Here is a 23,218-nt window from a genome sequence, read left to right on the forward strand (position 1 = left end):
AACCAACCCCTTTTCTACATTTCTATAAGAGCGTGTTTGACCAATTTCACAGTGAACTAAGCCAACCTTACCATGAGCTCTGGTTGCGAATGGTTGAACGACTACAACCTAACGAAATTAACATTGTGTTCCTGATGACTGATGTCCATACGTTTAGAAGGGCGAATTTCAACGTGGAGGTGACGATCACCACGCTGGAAGGATGAATTTGACTACACCAGCCAGAATATTGCATGAGCTTATAGTATGGCAACTTGGTATGAACTTTGAACTCTTATTCACTAAAGAAGTGATACATCCCAGATGTCGAGTTATCAGCAGCAGCTGTAAACGTGCGTGGCCTAGGAAAGGATGGACAAATCTCTTCAGAACGACAGGGTACTACAACGTATACGTTCTACCACACATTACAACATATCTGCCCAGAAATATTCTTCAAAGGACAAGGGAGAGCTCTGTTGGGCAAGCCAGCCTTCCATCGTCGACCAATCTATTGAAACGTAAATCAGATCAGAGTAAATATATTTCTTGCATTTTCCTTTTCCGAATGGGTGGTTATTTAGAATGCTTAAGATTCTGCATTTACGATAGTATAGCTTCATAAGGTCCGATAGAGACCCACTCCTTTTGTTCCTCAGCTTTCCCGCTCTTTCATTCAAACCAAACCCCCTTTCTTTGTGTAACCAGCCGTCATATCGGTTTCGTCCGCTAGGGACGTTTTCTTTTATGACATAATTAGTAATCAATGTATGATCCATCCTGTGTATATGTTATTCTGGGTGATTATTTAAGTATTTAGTAAATAAATAATTAAACCAAATGTTGGATTGCGGATTCAACTTGTTAGCCAGGGTTCGTGAAGATAACCAAGAATTTTAAGACGTTCAGTTGAGATTGAATAAGGTGACGATTAATAATTGACTGCTATTGATGTAAAATATTACCAGGTCTTTAAGAGTTATTCAGAAGACAACAGCTCTATAAACATTCTTCCATGGTGCCCTGATTTCCTAGTTAATTGCATTTACATGATTAGTTTAATCAGGTAATATTAATTACAGAGAATTGATTTGATAAAATACCATGTCATATATCACTTAATCCGTAGTAAAGACACGACATAAGGAAATCAGTCAATTGAAATAAATTAATTTGATCCTGATCCATGGATTTCACGTGGCTGGGAATACATATATGCATCTGTTGGTCACAGATACCTTCGGAACAGATACCAGGAATTGTGTACAAATCCTTGCGACATTGGGCCATGTATTATCATGCTGAAGGTGAATGGCACGACAATGGGCTTCAGGATCTCGTCACGGTATTTCTGTGTATTCAAATTGTCATCGATACAATGCAATTATGTTCGTTGTCCATAGCTTATGCCTTCCCATACCATAACACCACCGCCACCATGGGGCATGCTGTTCACAACGTTGACATCAGCAAACCACTCACCCACACGACGCCATACGCGTGGTCTGCAGTAGTGAGGCAGGTTGGACATACATCTAAATCTTCTAAAATGATGTTGGAGGCGGCTTATGGTAGAGAAATCAACATTAAATTCTCTGGCAAAAGCTCTCGTGGACATTCCTGCAGTCAGCATGCCAATTGCACGCTCCCTCAAAACTTGAGACATCTGTGGCATTGTGTTGTGTGACAAAACATTTTATTGTCCCCAGCACAAGATTTACCGGTGTAATGATCATGCTGTTTAATCAGCTTCTTGATATGCCGCACCTGTCAGGTGGATGGATTACCTTGGCAAAGGAGAAATGTTCACAGGGATGTAACATGGGACCAAAGGAGAAATGCTCACAGGGATGTAACATGGGACCAAAGGAGAAATGCTCACAGGGATGTAACATGGGACCAAAGGAGAAATGCTCACAGGGATGTAACATGGGACCAAAGGAGAAATGCTCACAGGGATGTAACATGGGACCAAATGAGAAATGCTCAAAGGAGAAATGTTCACAGGGATGTAACATGGGACCAAAGGAGAAATGTTCAGGGATGTAACATGGGGATGCTCACAGGGATGTAACATGGGACCAAAGGAGAAATGCTCACAGGGATGTAACATGGGACCAAAGGAGAAATGCTCACAGGGATGTAACATGGGACCAAAGGAGAAATGCTCACAGGGATGTAACATGGGACCAAAGGAGAAATGCTCACAGGGATGTAACATGGGACCAAAGGAGAAATGCTCACAGGGATGTAACATGGGACCAAAGGAGAAATGCTCACAGGGATGTAACATGGGACCAAAGGAGAAATGCTCACAGGGATGTAACATGGGACCAAAGGAGAAATGCTCACAGGGATGTAACATGGGACCAAAGGAGAAATGCTCACAGGGATGTAACATGGGACCAAAGGAGAAATGCTCACAGGGATGTAACATGGGACCAAAGGAGAAATGCTCACAGGGATGTAACATGGGACCAAAGGAGAAATGTTCACAGGGATGTAACATGGGACCAAAGGAGAAATGTTCACAGGGATGTAACATGGGACCAAAGGAGAAATGCTCACAGGGATGTAACATGGGACCAAAGGAGAAATGTTCACAGGGATGTAACATGGGACCAAAGGAGAAATGCTCACAGGGATGTAACATGGGACCAAAGGAGAAATGCTCACAGGGATGTAACATGGGACCAAAGGAGAAATGTTCACAGGGATGTAACATGGGACCAAAGGAGAAATGTTCACAGGGATGTAACATGGGACCAAAGGAGAAATGTTCACAGGGATGTAACATGGGACCAAAGGAGAAATGTTCACAGGGATGTAACATGGGACCAAAGGAGAAATGCTCACAGGGATGTAACATGGGACCAAAGGAGAAATGCTCACAGGGATGTAACATGGGACCAAAGGAGAAATGCTCACAGGGATGTAACATGGGACCAAAGGAGAAATGCTCACAGGGATGTAACATGGGACCAAAGGAGAAATGCTCACAGGGATGTAACATGGGACCAAAGGAGAAATGCTCACAGGGATGTAACATGGGACCAAAGGAGAAATGCTCACAGGGATGTAACATGGGACCAAAGGAGAAATGCTCACAGGGATGTAACATGGGACCAAAGGAGAAATGCTCACAGGGATGTAACATGGGACCAAAGGAGAAATGCTCACAGGGATGTAACATGGGACCAAAGGAGAAATGCTCACAGGGATGTAACATGGGACCAAAGGAGAAATGCTCACAGGGATGTAACATGGGACCAAAGGAGAAATGCAGGGATGTAACACAGGGATGTAACATGGGACCAAAGGAGAAATGCTCACAGGGATGTAACATGGGACCAAAGGAGAAATGTTCACAGGGATGTAACATGGGACCAAAGGAGAAATGTTCACAGGGATGTAACATGGGACCAAAGGAGAAATGTTCACAGGGATGTAACATGGGACCAAAGGAGAAATGTTCACAGGGATGTAACATGGGACCAAAGGAGAAATGTTCACAGGGATGTAACATGGGACCAAAGGAGAAATGCTCACAGGGATGTAACATGGGACCAAAGGAGAAATGTTCACAGGGATGTAACATGGGACCAAAGGAGAAAAGGGATGATGGGACCAAAGGAGAAATGCTCACAGGGATGTAACATGGGACCAAAGGAGAAAAGGATGTAACATGGGACCAAAAGAAATGTTCACAGGGATGTAACATGGGACCAAAGGAGAAATGCTCACAGGGATGTAACATGGGACCAAAGGAGAAATGCTCACAGGGATGTAACATGGGACCAAAGGAGAAATGCTCACAGGGATGTAACATGGGACCAAAGGAGAAATGCTCACAGGGATGTAACATGGGACCAAAGGAGAAATGCTCACAGGGATGTAACATGGGACCAAAGGAGAAATGTTCACAGGGATGTAACATGGGACCAAAGGAGAAATGTTCACAGGGATGTAACATGGGACCAAGGAGAAATGCTCACAGGGATGTAACATGGGACCAAAGGAGAAATGTTCACAGGGATGTAACATGGGACCAAAGGAGAAATGCTCACAGGGATGTAACATGGGACCAAAGGAGAAATGCTCACAGGGATGTAACATGGGACCAAAGGAGAAATGCTCACAGGGATGTAACATGGGACCAAAGGAGAAATGCTCACAGGGATGTAACATGGGACCAAAGGAGAAATGCTCACAGGGATGTAACATGGGACCAAAGGAGAAATGCTCACAGGGATGTAACATGGGACCAAAGGAGAAATGCTCACAGGGATGTAACATGGGACCAACTCTTTACATGTGTTTATATTTTTGTTCTGTAGAATCCAAACTAATTCTGAGAAACAATCACTCTGAGGACCGATCAGCAGGAGTGGAAATGAGCAGTGGGTCTTGACTAATCCAGCTAAGTAGTTACTGTTTGATTGACATTTCATATTTACTTACAGCCCAGAAAAATAATAGATTTGTCTGATACATTTGACTGTCCTTTAAAATGACTACTTGCCAGTAATTTGTAAAGGAAGGTCTATGCAGTATGTTTCTAAATAATACAATATTATGAGTTTGGTATGTGTTTGGTTTGTGTTAAGTGTCTTAGATTTCACCAGTGAGGAAGGCTGGAGTGATAACTCTTTTAACGCTTTGGCCTTCTCAGTGTGTGTGTGTGTGTGTGTGTGTGTCAGGGCTAGGAGGAGATGTCAGTCCCACTGCTCATACCATGGGGTTAGAGGGCACTGTTTACCCAGAATACCAGGCACGTGGGCACTGCTTTTTCCGAACAGTTGTCTTGATGTCGTAAGCAACGTTACATAATATAATCCATTAAACCAGTAATACATTCACCCCCCATCTGCAAGGCCCTTCTCACATCTAAGGGTCTGAAACTAGCAAAGTCATTGTGTATGTGTGTGTGTTTTGCCAATTAGTGTGTCCATGGCTGGATCCGCGGGATGAGCGGGTTCTTCAGCCCGCACCAGAGCCGCCACCAAAGCTGGCAGATCCGCGGGATGAGCGGGTTCTTCGTCCCGCACCAGAGCCGCCATCGATGCTGGCAGATCCGCGAGCTGAGTGGGTACTTCACCCCGCACTGGAGCCGCCACCGACACTAATCACCCCCTCTACCCTCCCCATTTGGTTTCAGGTTTTGCTGCCGGAGTCCGCACCTTTTGGGGAGGGGGTACTGTCACGCCCTGACCATAGAGAGCCATTGTTGTGACTAGGGGGTGATCTAGTATATCTATGTCTATGTTGTGTTCTAGTTTCTTTTTCTATGTTGGTGTTTTGTATGATTCCCAATTAGAGGCAGCTGGTAAACGTTGTCTCTAATTGGGGATCATATTTAAGTAGTTTTTTTTCCCACCTGTGTTTGTGGGATCTTCTTTATGTGTAGTTGCCTGTTAGAACTCCATTGTCTTCACGTTTCGTTCATTGTTTATTGTTTTGTGTGTTTCAGCTGGGGGGCAGTATTGAGTAGCTTGGATGAATAAGGTGCCCAGAGTAAACTTCCTGCTACTCAGCCATAAAAGCTAGAATATGCATATACAGTGCCTTGCGAAAGTATTCGGCCCTGTAACGGTTTTCTAGTGGTGATGAAAGAGAGTCGGACCAAACTGCAGCGTGTCGATTGCGATCCATGTTTAATATAACAAAGAAACACGAACTTACAAAAAACAATAAACGAAACCGAAACAGCCTATCTGGTGCAAACTAACAACGAGTACACATAGGACACTAAGGACAATCACCCACGACAAACTCAAAGAATATGGCTGCCTAAATATGGTTCCCAATCAGAGACAACGATAAGCACCTGCCTCTGATTGAGAACCACTCCAGACAGCCATAGACCTTGCTAGACAACCCACTAAGCTACAATCCCAATACCACCACCAAAACCCCAAGACAAACACACCACAATTACAAAAACCCCATGCCACACCCTGGCCTGACCAAATACATAAAGATAAACACAAAATACTTTGACCAGGGCGTGACAGAACCCCCCTAAGGTGCGGACTCCCGAACGCACCTCAAAACAATAGGGAGGGTCCGGGTGGGCGTCTGTCCATGGTGGCGGCTCCGGCGCGGGGACGTGGACCCCACTCCTTTAATGTCTTAGTCCCCTCTCCCTTCGTCCCTGGATAGTCCACCCTCGCCGCCGACCATGGCCTAGTAGTCCCCACCCAGAATCCCACTGGACTGAGGAGCAGATCGGGACTGAAGGACAGCTCGGGACCGAGGCAGCTCGGGACTGAGGGGAAGCTCGGGAGTGAGAGAAAGCTCAGGAGTGAGAGGAAGCTCAGGAGTGAGAGGAAGCTCAGGAGTGAGAGGAAGCTCAGGAGTGAGAGGAAGCTCAGGAGTGAGAGGAAGCTCAGGAGTGAGAGGAAGCTCAGGAGTGAGAGGAAGCTCAGGAGTGAGAGGAAGCTCAGGAGTGAGAGGAAGCTCAGGCAGGTAGATAGATCTACCAGCTCCTGGCTGGCTGGTGGTTTCAGCAGATCCTGGCTGACTGGCAGATCCTGGCTGACTGGCAGATCCTGGCTGACTGGCAGATCTGGAAGAGTCTTGTTGACTGGCAGATCTGGAAGAGTCTGGTTGACTGGCAGATCTGGAAGAGTCTGGTTGACTGGCAGATCTGGAAGAGTCTGGTTGACTGGCAGATCTGGAAGAGTCTGGTTGACTGGCAGATCTGGAAGAGTCTGGTTGACTGGCAGATCTGGAAGAGTCTGGCTGACTGGTAGATCTGGCGGCGCTGGGCAGACTGGCGGCGCTGGGCAGACTGGCGGCGCTGGGCAGACTGGCGGCGCTGGGCAGACTGGCGTTGCTGGGCAGACTGGCGGCGCTGGGCAGACTGGCGGCGCTGGGCATACTGGCGGTGCTGGGCAGACTGGCGGTGCTGGGCAGACTGACGACGCTGGGCAGACTGACGACGCTGGGCAGACTGACGACGCTGGGCAGACTGGCGATGCTGGGCAGACTGGCGATGCTGGGCAGACTGACGGCGCTGGGCAGACTGGCGACGCTGGGCAGACTGGCGATGCTGGGCAGACTGGGGGCACTGGCGGCGCTGGGCAGACTGGCGGCACTAGCTGCTCCATATAGGCTGACAGCTCTGGCGGCTTCTTACAGACTGACCGCTCTGGCGGCTCCGGGCTGACTGGCAGCTCCTTGCAGACTGGCAGCTCCTTACAGACTGGCAGCTCCGTGCAGACTGACAGCTCCGTGCAGACTGACAGCTCCTTGCAGACTGGCAGCTCCATGCAGACTGGCAGCTCCATGCAGACTGGCAGCTCCATGCAGACTGGCTGCTCTATGCAGACTGACAGCTCTGGCTGCTTCATGCAGACTGACATCTCTGGCTGCTCCATGTAGACTGGCTGCTTCATGCAGACTGGCAGCTCGGGCTGCTTCATGTAGACTGACAGCTCTGGCTGCTCCATGCGGACTGACAGCTCTGGCTGCTCCATGTAGACTGACTGCTTCATGCAGACTGGCAGCTCGGGCTGCTTCATGTAGACTGACAGCTCTGGCTGCTCCATGCAGACTGACAGCTCTGACTGTTCCATGCAGACTGACAGCTCTGGCTGCTTCATGCAGACTGGCAGCTCTGGCTGCTCCATGTAGACTGGCTGCTTCATGCAGACTGGCAGCTCGGGCTGCTTCATGTAGACTGACAGCTCTGGCTGCTCCTTGCAGACTGGCAGCTCCATGCAGACTGGCCGCTCTGGCTGCTCCATGCAGACTGACAGCTCTGGCTGCTTCATGCAGACTGGCAGCTCTGGCTGCTCCATGCAGACTGACAGCTCTGGCTGCTCCATGCAGACTGACAGCTCTGGCTGCTCCATGCAGACTGGCTGCTTCATGCAGACTGGCAGCTCTGGCTGCTCCATGCAGACTGACAGCTCTGGCTGCTCCATGTAGACTGGCTGCTTCATGCAGACTGGCAGCTCGGGCTGCTTCATGTAGACTGACAGCTCTGGCTGCTCCATGCGGACTGACAGCTCTGGCTGCTCCATGTAGACTGACTGCTTCATGCAGACTGGCAGCTCGGGCTGCTTCATGTAGACTGACAGCTCTGGCTGCTCCATGCAGACTGACAGCTCTGACTGTTCCATGCAGACTGACAGCTCTGGCTGCTTCATGCAGACTGGCAGCTCTGGCTGCTCCATGTAGACTGGCAGCTCTGGCTGCGCTGAACAGGCGGGAGACTCCGGCAGCGTAGGAGAGGAGAAAGGCTCTGGCTGCGCTGAACAGGCGGGAGACTCCGGCAGCGTAGGAGAGGAGAAAGGCTCTGGCTGCGCTAAACAGGCGGGAGGCTCCGGCAGCGCTGTAGAGGAGGAAGGCTCTGGCTGCGCTAAACAGGCGGGAGACTCTGGCAGCGCTGGAGATGAGGAAGGCTCTAACAGCGCTAGATAGGCGAGGCGCACTGTAGGCCTGATGCGTGGTGCTGGTACTGGTGGTACTGGACCGAGGACACGCACAGGAAGCCTGGAGCGGGGAGCTGCTACCGGAGGACTGGAGTGTGGAGGTGGCACAGGATGGGCTAGACCGTGAAGGCGTACTGGAGATCTTGAGAGCAGTGTTGGCACAGGATGTGCAAGGCTAGGGATGTGCACAGGAGGCCTGGTGCGTGAGGCTGGCACCAACTTCACCAGCCGACTAACACGCACCTCAGGACGAGTATGGAGCGCTAACCCAGGTGCCATCAAATCCCCAACACGTTCCGTCGGGCGAATTCCATGCAAAAAGCACCAACACAGCAACTCCCTCATTTCTCTCTCCTCCAATTTCCCCATTAACTCCTTCACAGTCTCTGGTTCTGGTCTCCTCCTTGGCTCCTCACGACAAACAGGGAGAGTTGGCTCAGGTCTGACTCCTGACTCTGCCACACTCTCCCTGAGCCCCCCAAGAAATTTTGGGGCTGATTCTCAGGCTTCCATCCGCTACGCCGTGCTGCCTCCTCATATCTGCGCCTCTCAGCTTTCGCCGCCTCCAGTTCTTCCTTGGGGCGGCGATATTCTCCAGGCTGAGCCCAGGGTCCTTTACCGTCCAGTTCTTCCTCCCATGTCCATTTCTCCAGGTGGTGCAGCCTCTCCCACTGCAGCTGCTGCTGCTCCTGCTGCTGCTGCCTCTGTTGCCTCTCCTGTGGTTCCTGCCTGTTAACACGCTGCTTGGTCCGTTGGTGGTGGGTGATTCTGTAACGGTTTTCTAGTGGTGATGAAAGAGAGTCGGACCAAACTGCAGCGTGTCGATTGCGATCCATGTTTAATATAACAAAGAAACACGAACTTACAAAAAACAATAAACGAAACCGAAACAGCCTATCTGGTGCAAACTAACAACGAGTACACATAGGACACTAAGGACAATCACCCACGACAAACTCAAAGAATATGGCTGCCTAAATATGGTTCCCAATCAGAGACAACGATAAGCACCTGCCTCTGATTGAGAACCACTCCAGACAGCCATAGACCTTGCTAGACAACCCACTAAGCTACAATCCCAATACCACCACCAAAACCCCAAGACAAACACACCACAATTACAAAAACCCCATGCCACACCCTGGCCTGACCAAATACATAAAGATAAACACAAAATACTTTGACCAGGGCGTGACAGGCCCCCTTGAACTTTGCGACCTTTTGCCACATTTCACGCTTCAAACATAAAGATATAAAACTGTATTTTTTGTGAAGAATCAACAACAAGTGGGACACAATCATGAAGTGGAACGACATTTATTGGATATTTCAAACTTTTTAACAAATCAAAAACTGAAAAATTGGGCGTGCAAAATTATTCAGCCCCTTTACTTTCAGTGCAGCAAACTCTCTCCAGAAGTTCAGTGAGGATCTCTGAATGATCCAATGTTGACCTAAATGACTAATGATGATAAATACAATCCACCTGTGTGTAATCAAGTCTCCGTATAAATGCACCTGCACTGTGATAGTCTCAGAGGTCCGTTAAAAGCGCAGAGAGCATCATGAAGAACAAGGAACACACCAGGCAGGTCCGAGATACTGTTGTGAAGAAGTTTAAAGCCGGATTTGGATACAAAAAGATTTCCCAAGCTTTAAACATCCCAAGGAGCACTGTGCAAGCGATAATATTGAAATGGAAGGAGTATCAGACCACTGCAAATCTACCAAGACCTGGCCTGTCCCTCTAAACTTTCAGCTCATACAAGGAGAAGACTGATCAGAGATGCAGCCAAGAGGCCCATGATCACTCTGGATGAACTGCAGAGATCTACAGCTGAGGTGGGAGACTCTGTCCATAGGACAACAATCAGTCGTATATTGCACAAATCTGGCCTTTATGGAAGAGTGGCAAGAAGAAAGCCATTTCTTAAAGATATCCATAAAAAGTGTCGTTTAAAGTTTGCCACAAGCCACCTGGGAGACACACCAAACATGTGGAAGAACGTGCTCTGGTCAGATGAAACCAAAATTGAACTTTTTGGCAACAATGCAAAATGTTATGTTTGGCGTAAAAGCAACACAGCTCATCGCCCTGAATACACCATCCCCACTGTCAAACATGGTGGTGGCAGCATCATGGTTTGGGCCTGCTTTTCTTCAGCAGGGACAGGGAAGATGGTTAAAATTGATGGGAAGATGGATGGAGCCAAATACAGGACAATTCTGGAAGAAAACCTGATGGAGTCTGCAAAAGACCTGAGACTGGGACAGAGATTTGTCTTCCAACAAGACAATGATCCAGGACATAAAGCAAAATCTACAATGGAATGGTTAAAAAATAAACATATCCAGGTGTTAGAATGGCCAAGTCAAAGTCCAGACCTGAATCCAATCGAGAATCTGTGGAAAGAACTGAAAACTGCTGTTCACAAATGCTCTCCATCCAACCTCACTGAGCTCGAGCTGTTTTGCAAGGAGGAATGGGAAAAAATTTCAGTCTCTCGATGTGCAAACCTGATAGAGACATACCCCAAGCGACTTACAGCTGTAATCGCAGCAAAAGGTGGCGCTACAAAGTATTAACTTAAGGGGGCTGAATAATTTTGCACGCCCAATTTTTCAGTTTTTGATTTGTTAAAAAAGTTTGAAATATCCAATAAATGTCGTTCCACTTCATGATTGTGTCCCACTTGTTGTTGATTCTTCACAAAAATATACAGTTTTTTATCTTTATGTTTGAAGCCTGAAATGTGGCAAAAGGTCGCAAAGTTCAAGGGGGCCGAATACTTTCGCAAGGCACTGTAATTAGTATATTTGGATAGAAAACACTCGTTTCTAAAACTGTTTGAATGATGTCTGTAAAACAGAACTCATATGGCAGGCGAAACTAAACTGTCCCTCACTTTTCTCACTCTTTACTGCAGCAGCTGATTTGTTTTTAGACGTGGCTTGTTACTGCTCGCAATCTCAGGATTGTGACACCTGACTGGAAGCTTTTGAAGTGTCTCGGATGTCACACAGCAATTCCTTGCATCCCCCTCCGCACACCCCCACACCCTTTCCTCACCCCTTAACACCCCCTCCACATTTCCTTCACACCCCTCCTACCCCCCTCCTTAACTACTACCCATCACTAGCCACTCCCCACTGAGGTTCTGACGTCCACTGTATTTTGGAGGACACTCCTATGCCCACACTGTTCTTAAAACTCCCACTGTCTCTCTGGCTAGGAAGAGGAGATGATTGACTGGCAGACAGCCTGTATGTCCTGTCCTCTCTCTATTCTCTGTCTCTCTTCACAGTCTCTTCACTGTTTCTTTGTGAAAGGATTTTCCTTTTCGTTGGTCTTTGTAACAAGCCTGTGATTGGACTGATCTGACTTTAGTTGGATTTTAACCCACTGTGAAGAGGATACAGCGGTCGAAGGGTCAATCGGTCAGACTTCTGGGTGGAGTATTACCACAGAGGGGACTTTGCGCGGAAGATTGCGTTACTTTTAAGCGGCCAGTGACTGTGGTTGACCGCTCTGCAGTCTGGTCAACTCTCTGGCCAAGGTGTACGACCCCAACCCTTGTCACGGTCAGAAACCAGCTGGGACGAAGCTAACACCAACTGGACCTGACAAACAACCCCACACACCGTCCTCAGCCTCTTCCTCCTCCTTGTCTGCCTCCTCTGGGTCCTGGGGGTCTCTGGGTCCTGGGGGTCCTGGGTCCCGGGGGTCTCTGGGTCTCTGGGGGGGTCTCTGGGTGGGTCTCTGGGTCCTGGGGGGTCTCTCCCGGGGTCTCTGGGTCCTGGGGGGTCTCTGGGTCCCGGGGGTCTCTGGGTCCAGGGGGTATCTGGGTCCGGGTGTAGATGGGTAAAGCAAACATCTATAATGTCAGCATTATTATCTTGGTTAAGTCCCAAATGGCACCCTATTCCCTATATATATATATATATTCTCGATATAAAGTATATATGGGCCCTGGTTAAACTTAGTGCGCTATATCAGGAATAGGGTGCTATTTGGGACATATATATAGTATCACCTTCTGGGCCTCTAATGTTTAGGCACTCTGGTGGGAGAGGGGCGGTATAGATGACATGCTATGTGTGTGTATGATCCCACACACACACACACACACACACACACACACACACACACACACACACACACACACACACACACACACACACACACACACACTGTAGTTGGAGATGACATCATACAATATGAGATGACATTTAAGCCCTTCTCTGTATTATTGTCTAGGAGACGATCTGTCCATCATGACATGACAACCATGTTTCAGTCATGATGGCAACCATCATGACAACAAACACATGCATCTGTTAATGTGTAGTGAAACATACAATTCCACTGTTGCTATCAGAAATGTGTTGCTGTATACTAGATATATTATATAATACATGCATGGAATATGAACCAATAGCTTTCACAGATCCTTAAAGCATTCTGGCCATACGTGCAAATTGTTGGTAATAGAAGGTGCAAACAAACGTGCCAATCTACAGATGTAGGATCTTAATTTGATCACCCTGTTGCAGGAGAACTTTCCTGCAATGCAGGACATTTAAACTTGTAGTGTATTTGAGGTTTAAAAGGGATTCTGAGGTTTGTCATTTCCATTTTGTAATTTCAGACTTGATTTTTACGAAACATTATGAAAAATGTATCAACCAATACAGTCGTGACATCAAGTTTTGAGAATGACACAAATATTAATTTCCACAAAGTTTGCTGCTTCACTGTCTTTAGATATATTTGTCAAATGTTACTATGGAATACTGAAGTATAATTACAAGCATTTCATAAGTGTCAAAGGCTTTTATTGACAATTACATGAAGTTGATGCAAAGAGTCAATATTTGCAGTGTTGACCCTTCTTTTTCAAGACCTCTGCAATCCGCCCTGGCATGCTGTCAATTAACTTCTGGGCCACATCCTGACTGATGGCAGCCCATTCTTGCATAATTAATGCTTGGAGTTTGTCAGAATTTGTGGGTTTTTGTTTGTCCACCCGCCTCTTGAGGATTGACCACAAGTTCTCAATGGGATTAAGGTCTGGGGAGTTTCCTGGCCATGGACCAAAAATATCTATGTTTTGTTCCCTGAGCCACTTAGTTATCACTTTTGCCTTATGGCAAGGTGCTCCATCATGCTGGAAAATACATTGTTCGTCACCAAACTGTTCCTGGATGGTTGGGAGAAGTTGTTCTCGGAGGATGGGTTGGTGCCATTCTTTATTCATGGCTGTGTTTTGGGGCAAAATTGTGAGTGAGCCCACTCCCTTGGCTGAGAAGCAACCCCACACATGGATGGTCTCAGGTTGCTTTACTGTTGGCATGACACAGGACTGATGTTTTTCTTGGAGAGAAGTGGCTTCTTTGCTGCCCTTCTTGACACCAGGCCATCCTCCAAAAGTCTTCGCCTCACTGTGCGTGCAGATGCACTCACACCTGCCTGCTGCCATTCCTGAGCAAGCTCTGTACTGGTGGTGCCCCGATCACACAGCTGAATCAACTTTAGAAGACGTTCCTGGTGCTTGCTGGACTTTCGTTGGCGCCCTGAAGCCTTCTTCACAACAATTTAACCGCCTCTCCTTGAAGTTCTTGATGATCCGATAAATGGTTGATTTAAGTGCATTCTTACTGGCAGCAATATCATTGCCTGTGAAGCCCTTTTTGTGCAAAGCAATGATGACGGCACATGTTTCCTTGCAGGTAACCATGATTGACAGAGGAAGAACAATGATTCCAAGCACCACCCTCCTTTTGAAGCTTCCAGTCTGTTATTCGAACTCAATCAGCATAACAGAGTGATCTCCAGCCTTGTCCTCGTCAACACTCACACCTGTGTTAATGAGAGAATCACTGACATGATGTCAGCTGGTCCTTTTGTGGCAGGGCTGAAATGCAGTGGAAATGGTTTTTGAGGATTCATTTAATTTGCATAGCAGAGGGACTTTGCAATTAATTGCAATTCATCTGATCACTCTTCATAACATTCTGGAGTATATGCAAACTGCCATCATACAAACTGAGGCAGCAGACTTTGTGAAAATTAATATTTGTGTCATTCTCAAAACTTTTTTCCACGACTGTACAGAAATTCCATTAATTAAAATCCACATAATAATGAACATTTCCTGTTGCTACAGGATTATTTTCCTGCTGTAGCAAACGGGCTCAAATGAAGATCCTACTTCTGTATTTCCCCTGTCTCTTCTCTTTCCATCGCTCCTTTCTCTTTACATTCACTGTCATATCATTCAAATGTAAGACCAGAGTGTTGTTGCCCAGTTTTCAATGAGCATTTAAAGTGTATGTTTCCTCCTCTCTCCATGTCAGCTGAAGGACAATGGGATGAGGGATGGAAAGGACAAGGTCAAACTCAGCCTGAAAGGCCTGAAAGCCCAGAAGAAGAAGAAGCCTCCACATGCATCGGGTAACAGAGATAAATACACCATCTTCACCTCAACTTGTAACACAATAAAGCAGTCAAATAAATGTAACTAAAATAGAGCAGCAGTGCTTCTTTGGTAATAGAGGTCTAATGAGGGGTGCTTCTTTGGTAATAGATCTGTAATGAGGGGTGCTCTTTGGTAATAGATGTCTAATGAGGGGTGCTCTTTGGTAATAGATCTATAATGAGGGGTGCTCTTTGGTAATAGATGTCTAATGAGGGTGCTCTTTGGTAATAGATGTCTAATGAGGGGTGCTCTTTGGTAATAGATGCTGCTTTGGTAATAGATGTCTAATGAGGGGTGCTCTTTGGTAATAGATGTCTAATGAGGGGTGCTCTTTGGTAATAGATGTCTAATGAGGGTGCTCTTTGGTAATAGATGTCTAATGAGGGGTGCTCTTTGGTAATAGATGTCTAATGAGGGTGCTCTTTCTAATAGATGTCTAATGAGGAGTGCTCTTTGGTAATAGATGTCTAATGAGGAGTGCTCTTTGGTAATAGATGTCTAATGAGGGGTGCTCTTTGGTAATAGATGTCTAATGAGGGGTGCTCTTTGGTAATAGATGTCTAATGAGGAGTGCTCTTTGGTAATAGATGTCTAATGAGGGGTGCTTCTTTGGTAATAGATCTCTAATGAGGGGTGCTCTTTGGTAATAGATGTCTAATGAGGGTGCTCTTTGGTAATAGATGTCTAATGAGGGGTGCTCTTTGGGGTGCTCTTTGGTAATAGATGTCTAATGAGGGGGGTGCTCTTTGGTAATAGATGTCTAATGAGGGGTGCTCTTTGGTAATAGATGTCTAATGAGGGTGCTCTTTGGTAATAGATGTCTAATGAGGGTGCTCTTTGGTAATAGATGTCTAATGAGGAGTGCTCTTTGATGTAATAGATGTCTAATGATGTGTAATGGGTGCTTCTTTGGTAATAGATGTCTAATGAGGGGTGGGTGCTCTTTGGTAATAGATGTCTAATGAGGGTGCTCTTTGGTAATAGATGTCTAATGAGGGTGCTCTTTGGTAATAGATGTCTAATAGATGTCTAATGGTGCTCTTTGGTAATAGATGTCTAATGAGTGCTCTTTGGTAATAGTGCTCTTTGGTAATAGATGTCTAATGTGGAGTGCTCTTTGGTAATAGATGTCTAATGTGGAGTGCTCTTTGGTAATAGACGTCTAATGAGGGGTGCTTTGGTAATAGATGTCTAATGAGGGGTGCTCTTTGGTAATAGATGTCTAATGAGTGGTGCTCTTTGGTAATAGATGTCTAATGAGTGGTGCTCTTTGGTAATAGATGTGTAATGAGTGGTGATCTTTGGTAATAGATGTCTAATGAGGAGTGCTCTTTGGTAATAGATGTCTAATGAGGGGTGCTTTGGTAATAGATGTCTAATGAGGAGTGCTCTTTGGTAATAGATGTGTAATGATTGGTGCTCTTTGGTAATAGATGTCTAATGAGGGGTGCTTTGGTAATAGATGTGTAATGAGTGGTGCTCTTTGGTAATAGATGTCTAATGAGGGGTGCTCTTTGGTAATAGACGTCTAATGAGGGGTGCTTTGGTAATAGATGTCTAATGAGGGGTGCTCTTTGGTAATAGATGTCTAATGAGGGGTGCTCTTTGGTAATAGATGTCTAATGAGGGGTGCTCTTTGGTAATAGACGTCTAATGAGGGGTGCTTTGGTAATAGATGTCTAATGAGGGGTGCTTTGGTAATAGATGTCTAATGAGGAGTGCTCTTTGGTAATAGATGTGTAATGATTGGTGCTCTTTGGTAATAGATGTCTAATGAGCGGTGCTCTTTGGTAATAGATGTCTAATGAGGGGTGCTCTTTGGTAATAGATGTCTAATGAGGGGTGCTCTTTGGTAATAGATGTCTAATGAGGGTGCTCTTTGGTAATAGATGTCTAATGAGGAGTGCTCTTTGGTAATAGATGTCTAATGAGGGGTGCTCTTTGGTAATAGATGTCTAATGAGGGGTGCTCTTTGGTAATAGATGTCTAATGAGGGGTGCTCTTTGGTAATAGATGTCTAATGAGGGGTGCTCTTTGGTAATAGATGTCTAATGAGGGGTGCTCTTTGGTAATAGACGTCTCATGAGGGGTGCTTTGGTAATAGATTTGTAATGAGTGGTGCTCTTTGGTAATAGATGTCTAATGAGGGGTGCTTTGGTAATAGATGTGTAATGAGTGGTGCTCTTTGGTATTAGATGTCAAATGAGGGGTGCTATTTGAAGATAAGGATGAATACTCAAGGCAAATCAAGTTGTTGATTGGGTGAATCTACACCAAAGCATGATTTTTTGCTCTGTTTGTCCCTCCATAGACTCTGTAGAGACCCTTCTTCTAGACCAGGTGGAGAAGCTCAACAGGCAGAATGCTGAACTTTCCCATGGTAACGGGGTGGTTCTGGACATGCTCCGCGCCCCTGTCGTCCAACCAGAGGACCTGGAGGATCTAGAGGGGGAGGAGGAGGAGAAGAGGGAGGAAGAGGAGGGGGATATATTTGGTGAATCTGAGGAAGAGGAGGCTAGGGAGGAACAAGTTGGAGAGGAAGAGGTGGAAAAGAGAAGGGAAGGAGGGGAAGAAGAGTCATCATTGTCACCAGAACCTCTAGAAAGGTACCTTTTGAAATTCAACCCATCTTTTGACATTACTATGACTGTAAATTGCAACTTCTGTATACTGTACACTTACCAAAATAACTACTTGCTAATTACTTACCATAATTAATAGTTGATTTGATATTTGTTTGATGTTGGTTTGTTATTTAGCTCTGAAGAGTTAGGTGAAGTGGCCGCCAGCAGTAACAACTGTGTCACAGAGGAGGACCTACTGAAAGATGACCTGAAAAAGAGCAGAGTGGAGGAGAGGAAAGAGGAGGATGAAGAGGGAGGAGTACCTGAGGGGGTAGAGCATCAGGCTGCCCAATCAAAGGCAGAGAAGATGAAGGAGGAAGAAGAGGTGGATGATGGACAGCCAGAAGAGTACATCATTGGTGAGGTTCACCAAACACAGAAATGCAAACTGACAAAAGTTTGAAAACAAAACAGGAAGCTAATTTGGACTTCTGTTGCAATTGTGGCAACATTCCTAAAATAAAATATAGTATTGACGTAACTTCTGTAAATAAAGTCTCTTGATATTATCCTGGGTTGGCAAGCAGGCTGAAAAACTGTCAGAAACCCTAACGACTACTCTGTCTTCCTAGTCAGTCACTCACCACACAGACCACATTACTTAACCACACCTTGCATGTTTAAACGTTACAAACATGTCACAGCTGGCAAATTGGATAATGAAATGCTGGCATGAGACCGTATGAGCCGTTTGGTTACCAAGACAGAACAGACACTAATCTCCTGTATGCTCCCTATCCACTCTGTCACCTCACTCTATTTCCCTTATCCCTCCCTCTCTCTCCATCATCTCAGACTTTACCCCTCCGCCAGCAGCCCCCTTTGACCACCGCATTGTGACTCCAAAACCTCACCAGATTGCTACCTTCTACGCCATTAACAGAGACGAGGTCCTAGGAGGGTGAGTCAGGAAGAGAGAGAGAGAGAGAGAGAGAGAGAGAGAGAGAGAGAGAGAGAGAGAGAGAGAGAGAGAGAGAGAGAGAGAGAGAGAGAGAGAGAGAGAGAGAGAGAGAGAGAGAGAGACAACAGGTAGGGGATTCAGAATACACTCACAGTTCAATTAGACTCTCAAACACTCACTACACTAAAACCCCCACCCTCAGTGCTCATAACACCACAGTCAGGCAGTTTATTTTTTACTCCACAGTATGTGAAACTCACACACACATACTCACACACACACACATTTGAAATCATTTACTTGAATACACCAATCACATTTACAAGAAAAGGATCCAAACAGTTCAAAGGTCCCTGTATGCAGGGCACTCAAGGGTACAGAAAGCACCTCCTTCTCCAAACAGCTAGGCAGCTATGCTGCCCAAAACAGCTGAAACAGAGCAGTACCTACAGTAGGCAAATTCTATGTCTTAGTTTTTGTCAGGCCTGCAATCTGGAGGACACACACACACACATACACACTCCCCCCTAGCTGTAATGATGCAATATGCTTCAATATGCTTTATGTCATTTTATGGCATTGAGGGATTCCAAAATACAATAATTTGTATATACACCATCTACCAATACAGATACAGTAGCAATGCTAGTTAACCCTGTCTTCTGCATTTGGCTACAGGTTCTCATCCACATAACATCTTATGTCATCTTGGGCAATACACATAGGAAATAATCTTTTGGCATCCCTGGCAATCTTCTGCAGATATGTCCAGGCATCCAGCATTCATTGCGTCCAGGACGGACATTTGATCATGTGGATGGTGGTCATAAACCTTCCACCTCCATGTTGAAAATAATTCCTCTATGGGGTTGAGGAATGGAGAGTAAGGTGGGAGGAAAAGTGACACCTTCCTTGGATGGGCTGCAAACCACTCTGTGACAGCATGGGAGTGGTGAAATGCCACATTGTCTCATACAATTAGAAACGTTGGCCGATTTCACCTCCCTGCAACCCTTTCCTCACCTGGCACAACCCTTCCATAGAGGTCACCCAGGAATGTAATGAGACGCTCGGTGTTGTACAGCACAACCCTTCCATAGAGGTCACCCAGGAATGTAATGAGACGCTCAGTGTTGTATAACAGCAATTCATCAGAGGATATTGCTGCACACATTGTGATGTTGTCACCCCTCTGGCCCGGGATGTCCACTGTGGCTCTTTTCCCAATCACATTTCTTCCTCGCCACCATGTTTCGGGCCAAGTTGAATCCAGCCTCATCCACAAAGATGATTATGTGGGTTGTTTGCCTGGCTTCAGTCTCCATGACTCTCTAAAATAAATCCACACGACAACATAAGAGTCAGGGTATTACGGTAGTTTACATTATACCTAAAAACATGCCGCACTGTGCCTCTGCCCTGTTTGGTTTTGTTCAAAACTACTTCTGTATTCCATAGTCATCTTACCTGGACATATTGGTCCCTGAGTTGCTTTACTCATTCAGAGTTCCTCTCAAAGGGGGACAGTGTACAACTGCTTCATCCTTACTTGAAGTTGTTTCAGGACTCTAGAAATAGTTATTATGCTTACATTGTGAATATTTTCAAATGTAATGTTGTCTGCCAACACTCTGTCCCAAATCTCTGTGAGTTTTATGCCATTGTTTCTGATGACCATACAACAATTGCAGTTTCTTGCACAGCAGTGAAAATCCCACCTGTCCCGCCTGTGGGAGGTAACCGTTGGGTCCTAAGCAGAAATACCATAACAATTACAGACTAGTGGGTTTGGAAGCTTTGATCATTTTACTTCTTTAATGTGCAGTTCAGTCAGATGCCATTTTACCTGTTGTTTCGCTGGAAATGTCTCATAATTGATGCCACTGTTGAGCGTTGCCGATTTGGCTGCACACTCAGACCAGCCTCTCTCATTGATAGACCATGATTTATTACATGATCAATTATAATAGCCCTAATCTCATCTGAGACTACAGCTCTTGATCTTCCTCTCAGTCTTCTTCCACCACGCATACGTACTCCTCTCCCAGCCACTCTTCTTCCTCTGTCAGCCACTTCTGTATCTCTGGCTGGTTCCATGTTTACATTACAGTACATCATTATTCCTAAGATTTTCTTTTGTATCGACGGTAATGAAATTGAAAGACTAACACCAGTGTAGGTGTTCAGCTACAATGGGAATCAGATGTGGTTGGTTTAATTGTTTTGATAGTATTTCATTTTTTAGATTTGGAGTATATTTCAATACAGTATTACTGTAGAAATGTAACAAATTGCTGTCTTATTACATATTGTGTTATGTTTGGTTTTGAACTTAAGTTGAACAGTTTTGAAAAGAGTATGTAAACATGTGCAAATTGGCCTGTAGGTACATAGAGTTTTGGTGGTGGTTGTGTCTGAGTGAGAAAAGAATTCATGAAATTTGAAAGATGTAGTCATTGAATGCATTTTGTGCCAAAGCAATGAAAAATGATCCACAGTTTAGCCCATGTAGACTGCTGTTGTGCTCACTGTGTGAAAAAGTGAGAGAGAGAGATCTGTGAGTGTGCATACCATCCCTACAATGACAAACCAATTAAAGAATGATATAGAAGAGTAAACATTACTATAATGTTATTGTTAACTTAGCTTTATTGTACGTTGAGGCAAAAAGGACAGGGTGTTATAAAGCATCACTGTTATTCATCTTACCCGCCAGAACCAAAGCAGCTCCTCAACTTTAATGTTAAGGCGGTCACAAGAGACTACACTGTTTCTGAACTTGTTTCTCTGTATTGGATGGTGGGATCATAGGGGACGTTTTGGACAAGTCCACAAATGTGTGGAGAACTCTTCTGGACTGACTCTGGCTGCCAAGATGATCAAGGCCAGGAGCCAGAAAGAAAAGGTAAGGATCATAGTGATTGAAATGTGAGACCTGAAACAGAAGCTTGATTATAGCTGCTTCCCAGATGCCACCCTATTCCCTATTAAGTGCAACAGGGCCCTGGTCAAAAGTAGGGTAAACTACATAGTGAATAGGGTGTCGTTTGGAACAAGCCATTAATATCAGATGTACAGTATGTGTCCAGTGTCCCCACCATCATTAAGATGGATGGATATTTTATCATAGCACATAAGTAATAGAATACCATTTTAAAGTAGCTTTATCGCCCTCATATCCACTGCACATGTGGCAGTGTGTCAGAGTCAGTCTCATCTTACGCTTCCTATGGTCAGCTGAGTATAACGTGAGATAAGATAGTCGTCAGATGTCTGTGGCAGTGCATAGCTGGATGAGTACGTTATCATGTCAGATATTCACCAAGTAGTTTTCCCACCAATGCCACAGCCAAAGCCATAGCTGGCTCAGGTTGCTGTGTGGTACTTTAGGTCTCAATAACCAACCCCGTTGGCACTGTCTGTGTGTGTCTGTTTCTGTGTCTGTTGCTCTGTCTGTCGTTCTAATGTTGTCCTGTTTCCCAGGATGTGGTGAAGAATGAGATCCAGGTGATGAACCAGCTGAACCACGCTAACCTTATTCAGCTGTATGCCGCCTACGAATCACGCCACAACATCATCCTCGTCATGGAATAGTAAGTCTCTCCCTCACTGTGTGTGTGTGTATTTCTCCTCTCTACACTACACCATATGTCTACTCTTTAAATCTCATTGTGGGACTGTATTCCTCTCTCTCTACTGTAGTCTATGATGACTGACTGTCTCTCCTCTCCTCTCTATGTAGTGTGGATGGCGGGGAGCTGTTCGACCGGATCATAGATGAGAACTACAATCTGACAGAGCTGGACACAGTGCTGTTTATCAGACAAATCTGTGAGGGACTACAGTACATGCACAGGATGTACATCCTGCATCTAGACCTCAAGGTAGGACAGGACTCACCCTAGCTCTCTACTTTCAAATCCTCAACAATCTGTCACTCTGTTACTTTCTCGCTCGCTGCCCCCTTCTCTGTCTCTCTCTCCCTCACTCTCTCACTGTCCTATTGTTTTATGTCTGTTTCTATTGCAACCTTCCCCATTGTACTTTTCAACACTTTACCTTTCTATAGCTATAGCTCTATCTCCATCTTCCTGTCATTGTAGCACAATAGCTTAGGGATGATGCTAATAATTGCATGCTGTTATTTCCTTTGTCTCACTGTTTTGGGTTCTTTAATATCCTTTCCTAGCCCGAGAATATTCTGTGTGTGAGCAGAGCCACAAACAAGATCAAAATTATTGACTTCGGGCTCGCCAGGAGGTAAGTTCAATTACCAGTGATTACTGGCTTGATACAGGGCAGCAAGTAGCCTAGCGGTTAAGAGCGTGCCCAGTAACCGAAAGGTCGCTGGTTTGAATCTTCAAGCCGACTAGGTGAAAAATCTCTCGAGGTGCCTTTGAGCAAGACACTTAACCCTAATTGCTCCGTAAGTTGCTCTGGATCAGAGTGTCTGCTAAATGACTACAATGTAATTTTCTTTTCTCGCTTTCTCAGGTATAAGCCCAGGGAAAAGCTGAGGGTGAACTTCGGAACGCCTGAGTTCCTGGCTCCGGAAGTCATCAACTATGAGTTTGTCTCATTCCCTACGGACATGTGGAGTCTGGGGGTCATCACTTACATGCTGTGAGTCCTGATATCCACAACCATTACATTACTGGGGGTCCTGATATCCACAACCATTACATTACTGGAGGTCCTGATATCCACAACCATTACATTACTTGGGGTCCTGATATCCACTAACCGTTACATTACTGGGGGTCCTGATATCCACAACCATTACATTACTGGGGT

General features: G+C 45.7%; 1 protein-coding gene across 2 annotated transcripts in view; it reads left to right on the forward strand.

Moving 5' to 3' along the window:
• LOC112251616 (myosin light chain kinase family member 4) overlaps positions 1-23,218 on the forward strand; it is a 64,961-nt gene that overhangs the window by 35,765 nt on the left and 5,978 nt on the right. For both annotated transcript variants that reach the window (XM_042322320.1, XM_024422589.2), the window contains 9 exons: positions 14,778-14,874; positions 17,211-17,505; positions 17,659-17,882; positions 18,319-18,424; positions 21,236-21,329; positions 21,908-22,017; positions 22,167-22,308; positions 22,614-22,684; positions 22,919-23,047. In XM_042322320.1, coding sequence (XP_042178254.1) covers positions 14,778-14,874; positions 17,211-17,505; positions 17,659-17,882; positions 18,319-18,424; positions 21,236-21,329; positions 21,908-22,017; positions 22,167-22,308; positions 22,614-22,684; positions 22,919-23,047 — 1,268 coding nt within the window. The remainder of the gene's footprint in view (positions 1-14,777; positions 14,875-17,210; positions 17,506-17,658; positions 17,883-18,318; positions 18,425-21,235; positions 21,330-21,907; positions 22,018-22,166; positions 22,309-22,613; positions 22,685-22,918; positions 23,048-23,218) is intronic.

The sequence above is a fragment of the Oncorhynchus tshawytscha genome, linkage group LG05 (assembly GCF_018296145.1).
Source record: "Oncorhynchus tshawytscha isolate Ot180627B linkage group LG05, Otsh_v2.0, whole genome shotgun sequence".
In the NCBI taxonomy this organism is placed as follows: domain Eukaryota; kingdom Metazoa; phylum Chordata; class Actinopteri; order Salmoniformes; family Salmonidae; genus Oncorhynchus; species Oncorhynchus tshawytscha.